Consider the following 9,780-nt stretch of genomic DNA (forward strand, 5'->3'; position numbering starts at 1 on the left):
AACCATTCTCTAGCTCTACCAAATCTGGTGCTAAACCGTGTCCCTCACCACCACATCTCTGCCTCTTTTAAACACCTCCAGGGATGGGGCTTTAGCCACCTCTCTGTGGAGCTTGTTCCAGTGTTTAATAAGCTGTAGTGTTGCTTGCCCAGCGCTGTCCCTTCTCCATTTACCTCTCTCCCAGCCTCATTGGGCAGTCGTTTGGCACCAGCTTGCTCAGTCCCTTGCCATCGGCGCGCCGGGTGCGTGGAGGCGGGAAGCTGAGCTGCCTGTTTTGGCTGCCTGACACTTGTCATGTCGTGCGTGGTGCGGTGGTTATTACCTGGGCTTTGCTTCTTGCATGAAGAACATTTTTCAGTGCAGACAGTAACAGTCGTATTGACTAGGGCAGGTCTAGGGCTGTAAAAGAATTTCCTGTTGTCCTATTTCCAATTGTTAAAGTGATAAAAACCGAGCCAGAGGAGCACAGTAACGAGCTGGTGAATGTGAATGGCTGTCCTGGGTGCCGTTAGGGCTGGGTGAGTCAGACCTTGCTGTAAAGGGCAGCGCCAGGAGCCTGCCTGGAGGCTCCGAGCCTGCCTCTGCTCTGGGGCTGAGCTGGAGGAGGACACGAGATGTTAGCCCAGAGGTCAGCCTGCTGGAGGAGCCCAGAATCTTCTGGGACTTCCCTGCTTTCTGTCTGGGACAGCAGAGGAATGAGTGGTATAACATTCATCAGTATTGAACATGTTTGTGGCATAAATACAGTGTTTGATATCAACCACAGGGTGAGACAGTGATGAGTGCATAGCTGAGGATCATAATCTCTGTGGAGGAGCAGCTGCTGATGCTCAGGGTCTGGTCCCTGGGTCTGCTGACAGGTCAGGGCTGGTCTGGGAAACCTGGATATGTATTGCCCCCAGGAGCCCAGTGGTCTCTGGCTGTGGGACGTGGTCTCTGCAGACCAAAGCTGCGGTATGTGGTGGGGAGAGGTGCAAGGAGGCAGAACATTACGAGGTGCTACCTGTTGTCTTCACGTCTGTGGATGAATGGTGGCTTCTGCCCTTCTACCTGTCAACCCAGGGCAATTATTGTCCTCATTACATTTCCATCATAAAATAAAAGATTGAAACAGTATAATTTAATGTAATGCCTTTCATCTCTTCTCCTGCCTGCATTTCAACTGCCACTGACGTGACTTGTAGACAAGCATCTTCGTGTCTAAAGCTGACCTTCCCCCCAGCATATAGGTACCATGCAAGCAATCTCTAATAAAGCTGCTCTTGAAGAATGGATCCTTTTTTGGGGGTTGAGGAACATCTACTTGCAGTGCAGTAATCAGTGAAGCCCTCAGTTTGTTTTTAGCTGTGAAATGTGCCAGCTTGGAAGAAATGGCTCAAGGCAAGACAAACCTGTCTGTGCTCCCTCCAGGATCAGAGTTTGCTGTACATGTGGGGTTGAGCTGTGGTGCTGGGCAGGGAAGGTGAGGAGCAGCAGCTTCCCCTGTGCCTTCCTTCACTGGACCAGCCAGTTCTGGCGTTTCATCTTTGTGGAAAGACTGAAGTGATGTGTACTCCAGCAACGTGCCCAAGGTCACACAGCACAATAAATCAGTGTCTCATCGGGAATGAGAACCCAAGATATTTCTGTAGCCCCTCCAGCCATCACCAAGTCCTCTGCTATCGCAGCCAGACTACACAACTTTGTATGCCTGTAGCACCCTTTTGAAGTTAAGCTGTGGATAAATAGGCAGACAGCAACACTTTCTGGGCAATTTTTCTTTTCTTTTTTTCTTTTTTTTCCTTTATTTTTTTTCCTTTTTTTTTTTAAATATATTTTTCTCAAGTACTTGAAAGTAACAGAATCAAAGTATAAGAGCACAGGCCTTTAGATCTTGGCGCAGGTTGTTCTGCATGTAAGGTTCAGAGCATCCTTCCCTCAAACTGCTGTAGAGACAGCTGCCAAAAGGCAGACCTCCTGCACGACCACCCTGTGCTGCGTTTCGCACCGCTGGGTAGAGAGAAAGGCGAATGTTTTACCCATAGATTTTTTAATTAATTGGCTTCTTTGCCTTTAAAAAAAAAAAAAATCCTTCTTCCCCCCCCACCCCCCTTCTTTTTAGTGAGGTCTGCCTTTAGCTCGTTTATTCTCTGTAAGTGTTAAGCTGCTCATATTTTGGTGCATTGTGTTATGTGCTGAGAATTTTTATCAGCCGCCCTAGTGCTCGAATGTGGTGGAAATACCAATGTGCCTGAGGAGCGGAGGTTATGCACACAGATGTACAAAGCATCAAAATGAACGGTTTGCAGATGGACGGGAAGCAAACCCGGGCTGAGTCTGCACCTTCACAGCTTTCAATCCATCAAACAGGCACCGAGCGAGCAGAGTCGTGGATGGGTGATGGCATTAGTGCTTTAGTGCTGCTTTGTGTGCGTGTAGGTTACGCTAGGAAGCTGCTATGTCTTTGTGTATGGAAAGAATGTGCTTTATGAAACTAGCTGCAATTACAAGTTATTGCCAAATGAAGGAAAGGTCATAAGCTGAGACTGAAAAGCATCTGGGAGCCCGCGGTGTTCAGTGGGAGCCATGGTCGGATGGTCAGCAAAGGCTCTTGAGACTCCTGAGTTTGATTTCCAGCTATGCACATGGCTGAGCCTGGCTGCTTCCCTAGGCCCCACTTTGTCCATCTGTGATGGAGGAATAAGGTGGTGCAGTCCCTTGGGATAGGCTGGCAGCGCAGGGATTCATGCAAGAACCAGGCAAAAATGTTTGCAGCAGCCTGGGCAGTCTCAGTCCTGGGCATGGAAGGTCCTTGGAAAGGGTTAAACCACCACTCCATATTTCAGCTCTGTAAAGTGGTGTTGGGACAGCCCCAAGTCGAGAGAAAGGATCTTTATTGCTCTTGTATGAATAAAGCCCCAGCGCTGGAAATGACACATTTAATCTTCAGTGGAGTGGGCAGTCTTGGAGATTTATAAAACCTTTGTTGTGTGGGAGGTCAGTGGGGATTAAGTAAAAAGTGAAGACACACATACACACCAGCAAAGAAAAAGAAAAAGCAGAAGAAACCCCTCTCCTCCCTCCATTCCTTTCCCCAGTCTGCAAAACGGTGAAGCTTAAATGTCACATCAAACCAAACTTACAGTGTGGTGGTTTTTAGCATGGGTGGGTTATGAAGCTGAGAAGGTGCTGATTCCAAGCCGCTTGGCACGTGGGACAGGCTGGCTGTGAGGGATTCAGCCTCTGTCTCCAGGTTGCAGGTCTGGCAGTGGCAGGTAACACCCTGTGGAAATTAAACTTCAGTTTTGGAGCGACAGAGCAATGGCAGTGGAAAGCTCATTTCTGAGAGGGAAAAACAATTGTTGCTTGGGCTTGAGTAACTGCTGCTGGGGTGGCAGTGATGAGCATTGCCTGGCATGTTCGGGGCTCCCTGCCCAGGATGGGCTGAGGAGCGCTGGATACTCTTGGCAGGGGTCCCCAGTTCACCAGCCCTTGTGTTTTCTCCACACAGATCAGAGCGAAGGATTTCATTGCAGGGAGGAGTGCCGCATTTTGGGCCACTCGGACAGGTGCTGGATGCCTCGCGGTGCTGTCCCCAGCCGCGCCAAGTCCCCCGAGCACGGCAGGAACGTCATTGCCCTCTCCATCGAGGCGACGGCGGTGGACACAGAGCCTTACGCAGACTGCAGCAGCACAAAAAGGACCTTCGCCACCTTCGGCAAGGAGGGCGGTGAGCCCCTGGCCGACGAGCGGCTTGCCAACCCCAAAGGCAAAAGAACGGTGGACCCGGCCGCCTGCAGCCCCAAGGTCAGCGGCGCCGTCCGCGAGGCGGGCAACGGCTGCGAGGCCGTCAGCCCTGTCACCTCCCCCCTCCACCTGAAGAGCCCTTTGTCCGGCAAGCCGGTGGCACCGTACGGTGCCGGGCACTGTGCCGGCAGCCGGGAGCGGGAGCCCTTTGGGAACAATGGCCCTTCCCGGCCAACCGAGGCAGAGCCCCGGGGGGCGGACAGTGAGAGTGGCGGGCAGGAGGGCAACCCGCTCCTTCAGGAACGCCGGGACAAGGACTCGCCTGGCGCCCGGAGACTAAAAGACATCGTCCTCTAAGCACGTGGCGAGAGGAGGAGGAAGAGGAGGAGAACGATGAGGCTGAGGGACCGCACGACTCCCAGCGCAGATTGTTTTTATCGCTTACCAATGGTTCACAGATTGCTGTATTTAAAAGCTTTCCCTAAATGTATTGTTTATAAATGAAGCTATCGTTAATGTGACAATCCCACTCGTCTCAGCAGGCAGCAGGGGTGTGCAGCCGGGGCAAAGGAGCTGGTGGTTCGCTTTTGCCAGGAGGCGGTGGGTGGCGGGAGCGGGGCGGGGGAGGCAGAGGTGGAGACACCCCCCACACCCTCCCCTGGTCCTCAGGAGCGCTCGGTATCCCCCTCCTCGGAGTTTAATATATTTTTATATCTCCAAATGAAGATCAATTTCCATTCCTGGGAGGAATGGAATGGTAAATTCCTTATTCGGACATCTTTAGTAATCAGCCCGGCGGTTTTGCAGTCTGGACAAAGTAGGGACCGTCGCTTGTGTGCCGCTGTTGGGAGCGACAGTTGGGTGGGTTTCGATATTCACCCAGCACGAGGTTGGTTGTATTTGAAGATGTTGCTATTTTGCTATGGACACCCCTGCGTTTATGAATCCTTTTGCTGTCACACGCTTATCTGTACTATTATTGTATTTGATATTGCAAATTACTGTATGTCTAGTGATGGCAAAAGGCTTCCAAAGCTTAAAAAAAAAAAAAAAAAAGGAAAATGAAAAAAAAAAAAAAGGAGAAAACAAAAAAAAAAGATAGAAAAAAAAATAACAAAAAACTTACTGAAACTTGGGGGAACCTGCAGTTTTCAGACTCGGTGGAGCAAGTGCTTCTTCCAGCCCCACCATCGCCTGCAGCCTTCTCTGGCTCTTGCAGGGCAGTGATAGGGCATTAGGGGAAGATGGGTTTTTTAGGGGAAAATTCTGCCTGGATTGCAGTTGTCAGATGCACTATGCTGAACTTTTTCCCTTCTCCACTTCTTTTGCATAATTTCGAGGCAATGCATGGAAAGTCTTTTCAAGAAGTTGGTCGTTCTGTTTCTTTATCCAGTTACCAGGTTTAGATATGCTCCCTGCCCCATCTCCAATCCTTTCCAAGTCAAAAGTCGTGGAATTAATTTGAGAGATCTCAATTACCTTCTCAATTGGACACACACTTCCAAGTCAGCATTTCCCAGTCGTGCTTATGCCAAGTCTGTGTGTCTTTGTATGTCACCATGGCATGGCTTTGAGACTGTCCTGGTTTCTTTCTATCCCTGCGTCATAAATAAGTATGGAATGAGCAATAGTGATGTTAATTTAGGGGCAGACAGGTGATATGTAACAACACTACTAATTTAATTAATGTGCCTTCTTAATGGAGAAAAAATGAAAGAATTTCATTATTTTTTCTCATAATTAAGGACTTTTTTTTTTGTGTGGGTACAAATTTACTCATATAAAATTGATTTTTAAATTGAGCTACTTTAATAGCTGTTTTGTAGAAGGGAGAGAGGGGAAGAGTTTCACAGCTCTCCACTCTCTTGCAGTGATAATTCCTCAGTGAGGTATGAGTAAGGTAGGAGGACTTCAGTTAGCTATGATTATTATTGTTATTATTATTATCATCATTATTATTAACCCTTCACCAAACAGATTTTCCCACCCTAAATAATGTTTCCTAGAATATACCATTGATTCTGGAAGGGGAAGTGCATAGCTCTTGCCAATGTTTGCTGTACCAGCAAGTTGAAATTAGTGGTTTCTAGAGAAGTAGTCTTTCTAGGGTCTACGTATCATGACAAAATATTTGTTATTTTGATTTATTTAAATTAAAAATGTCAACAAGGAAATGAGCTCCAGTCATTATTATCCTCAAAACAAAATTAAGCTTCAGCCATTAGTTTCTTCAAGGCAGATTGATCCTGCCTGAAGCCGTAGCTGGTCCGTGACAGGTCTGTAGCCAGTCTGTTCCCCCTGCCACTTGCTAGGGCCAGGAATTGGGAAAGAACTGACAAAAAATGGTTGTCTAATGAAATTTGTGATGCTTCCCTCACTGGTGTTGATGACTACCTCATGCAGCTCCCATCCCACACTATAACGTGATGTCCTGCACCCCTCTGGAAAGTGAACTGGGAGTTTTCCCTTCTGTTCTGGAGTTTGAGCCTATTTTTCAGGGGTTTGTTATTTCTGTTCCTGCAGTGTTTTCTGCCTGTGTACTGTTACTGCTGTCATTTATTTCTGTTCCTTTTCCCCCAAATGTGTGTACCATTGTAACACAAGCAAAGAAGAAAGGGGCTGACTCGGGGCTGTTGGAGTAACTGGGTTTTCTGTGACTGTGAGGCTGAGTTTATTCTGATGTTCACCACTGTTTGTCAGCTCTGAGTGATGTTCTTGTGGGGGGAAGCTTCTCATCTGTTTTTGCTGAGTGACAGATCCTGTGATGCCCCATCTGTTAGGTCCTCTTGGCTTTGCAGGGCCAGGTCCCCACATTGCCTCCTCATCCACCCACCACCTCTGGCAGGATGGAATCCAGGTCTCTCATTGCCCAGCTCAGGGATGGGCAGCGTGCTCCCCCCCTTTTCTCTGGGCACCTCGTCATCATCCCTCGCTGCCTGAAGAGGGCTGGCTGTTAATTTCTGCTGAGCGTTGCCCTCTGCCTGCGGAGCTGCCACCACCAGCCTGGCGTTTGGGATGAAAAATAGATGCTAACTGAAAAGGAAGAAAGAGGGGGAAAAAAAAGCAACATTTCTCTAATTTACCCAGAGGAAACGTTCCTTGCCACTCTGAATAAAAGCGCAGCTGAGAAAGAATGTGAAATAATTCTGTATTAAAAGGGGGCATTAAAGAGGTCAGTAAACCCTTATGCCTCCAAGAAAATCATTTAAACACCAGTTTTCTCTGCTGACCCAGGCTGCAGCCAGGGATGCTGAGTGAGAGGCCCTTCCCTGGCACATCCTTGCCACACGGGGCTAAGGGGAGAGACGAAGAGTGGCCCCAGCTCTGCTGCCTTGTCCCTCTCCTGAATATTTTGCTACTCCTGTCACTGTCCCTCTGTGTCACTTGAGATGAGTTCAGGGCTCCTGGGCAAATTGCAGTCTGTTCTTGCCTTTTTTTTTTTTTTCCAGTTGCATTGAAACTGGCCATGCAAAAACATCCAAGGCTGCAGGGAGGGTGAGGGGGAATTTCAGGGGAGGTTCCAGATGTAATTATTGTGCTTTTTAATAACCTGTCCTCAGATTTGGTTTAGGAAAAATCGCTGGGAACTGTTGGTTTCCTTCAGGTAAACTTGTTGTGCACCCCTGTTTATCCAGGAGAGCAGCAACCACTGACGATTCTCCCCGAGCATGACGAGGACTCCATTTGGAGCAACCCTGGGGATGGGGAACAGGGAGACCATCCCATCCTGTGCCAGCCCAGGGACCCTTCCCTGCTCCCTGGGGAGTCCCTGGCCCTTCCCACCCCTGAGGCTGCAGAGCTGCACCTGGAGAGATGATGGGAGAGCTGGGTGGGGAGCGACTGATGGCTGGAAAAATACCCCCCCCAAGCACTGTCCTGCTGAGGTTGTTGCTGTTCGCTGTTTGTTGTGAAGCTGGAGGTGGCCTGTGTGTGGATCACACATTGTGCAGAAGTGAATTCCCTTTTTATTTTGTTTCGTTGTGATTTTTTTTCTCTTGGTTTTTCTTTTCTTTTTTTTTTCCCCCTTAAATTCCAACTAGGAAACAAGTTGCTTTTGTAAAGAACACACTGTCTGATGAATATATTGAAATTATTCTTGAGGGGAGGGGGGGGAATTAATTATGAATGGAAACACATTTGTCTGTCATTGGGGAAAATTGATGATCTTGTTGCTACAGCTGCTTTTGCAGCTCTGGGTAATCTCTGATCCAAGCTGTGTGTTGCGGTACGCATCGGGGAGAAGCCCGGCCGAACCCCACCGCACGCGCTGCTGAGACGGATCCTCTGTCACCGCCAGCTGATGTTCAGCTGATCTAAGCTGGGATAGAGCCTTCAAACACCCCTCACACAAACTGGTTTCCAGCAGCACAGCTCCTCGCAGCCTGGCGGGGCGGCGAGCAGGAGCTGCGGGCCTTGTAGCGGTAAGAGCGGCAAGCGGTACGTCTTGTCCATGGTGTCTCCGTTGCTGAGTATATGAAGAATAAATTGTTGTATATGCTGATCTGTATGTTATGTACATTTTCACAGTGATTGAATCATTGTAAACAACAAAATGGAAAAAGAAAAAAAAAAGAATCACCATTATTCTGTCTATTTTATGAAGATGATGAAGCAGCTTTATTAAATTATTATGATTCTGTTTCAAAATGGTGTACCTGCCACATTGGGGTTTTCTTCATCTGACCAGAACTTTGTTTTCCACCTAAATGTGTTTGTTTGCCTTTATTTTCTTTATTTTTTTCTTTTTTTTCTTTTTTTTTTAATTTTTTCTTTTTTTTTTTTTTTTTCCTTTTCTCTGCTTTGAGCATCTAATGCATTTTAGTATTAAAGCAATTATTGAATAAAATGGAAAGTAAGTGTTTGGTTAAATGTGTCTCAGTGGGTTTGCTTTGATGGGCTGCTTGTGCTTGTCCTGCAGAAGCATGGTCCCCTGAGTGCCACCTCAGCCTTTCCCTATACACTTCTCCTACAGCTGATACACTTTGTCACCTGAAAGGTTGTAAACCTCAGGCAGAGGTTTCCTGGCCTCAGTGAGGGGCTGTGGTTGTCCCCACTGGTGACAGGCAGGCTCCAAGTCCCTTTGCACCTCTGGCTATGGAGGAACACTTCTAAGTGCCTCCACAAAACTGAGCACGATACTGGTGCTTCACGCTACCAGCCTGTCACCTTCAAGGGGAACAGATCCAAGAGGGATGGGCACATTTAGGAAATGTCACCAACACACACACACACACACATTTTCGTTGTGTTTTTTCCTTGACCATGTGCTTTTTTTTCTTGACCATGGTGAAGCACGCTCAAGAAGAAAAGGCATCTCCAGGAGGTCACTTTGATGGCTGTGAGAAGATGGTAAGGAACATCCACTGCCTTTGAATGAATTGCCTGTTCCTGGACCGCTCTTACACACCGAGTGAGTGCTTTGTGGCTAGCAGAGGCAAAATGTCCTCCCCTAAAAGCCTCTTCTCTTTCAGTGCATCAGTCAGGGTGACACAAAAGTGGGACTGGAACAAGAGCTGCGACATGGAAGCTTCTTTCCTGGGGTAGGGAGATACTTGAGCTGCGTGCCTGAGCAACACTTCACATGGTCGGGGGGCATACAGGGAGCAGGAGGCTTCTGGGGTTAACCACATGTCACTCCCATGGTAAAAGCTCTGGCGATGCAGCAGGATCTGAGAGTCAGTTCCAGCTCAGGTGTGTGTTGTCAGGGATCAGCACCAGCACCTGGGGCTCGGCTACGCCCTTGTTAGTGAGCAATTTAGCAGGTGGGTGAAAGGAGATAAAGCAGGCTGCGGAGGGGAGGTTTGCAGTCTTTGTTGTCTTTAGTCTGGCTTGTAGATGGGTGCTCCTGCTCACATCCGTGCCCCAGGGGCCAGTGAGCTGTGTTGCAGCACCCTCCAGCTATCTGCACCAGGGACCAAGCTCCAGAGCTGTGCCAACACCATGGCCTCATCACCCAGGTAGGAACCGAGCACGTTTGTCGGGGGATGGCCCTTGAGTAACAGTAATGGGGAGTGGAGGAAGGAAGGCAGCAGTTGAGGGGCTACCCTGGTTTCA

General features: G+C 48.5%; 1 protein-coding gene across 2 annotated transcripts in view; it reads left to right on the top strand.

Annotated features, from left to right (window-relative positions):
- The window catches only part of PCDH19 (protocadherin 19), a 61,308-nt gene extending 55,160 nt beyond the window's left edge, over positions 1 to 6,148 (top strand). For both annotated transcript variants that reach the window (XM_064159192.1, XM_064159193.1), the window contains exon 5: positions 3,491 to 6,148. In XM_064159192.1, coding sequence (XP_064015262.1) covers positions 3,491 to 4,083 — 593 coding nt within the window. In that variant the 3' untranslated portion in view covers positions 4,084 to 6,148. The remainder of the gene's footprint in view (positions 1 to 3,490) is intronic.
- The last annotated feature ends 3,632 nt before the right edge of the window (positions 6,149 to 9,780 follow it).

The sequence above is a fragment of the Pogoniulus pusillus genome, chromosome 19 (genome assembly GCF_015220805.1).
Source record: "Pogoniulus pusillus isolate bPogPus1 chromosome 19, bPogPus1.pri, whole genome shotgun sequence".
NCBI classification, from domain to species: Eukaryota; Metazoa; Chordata; class Aves; order Piciformes; family Lybiidae; genus Pogoniulus; species Pogoniulus pusillus.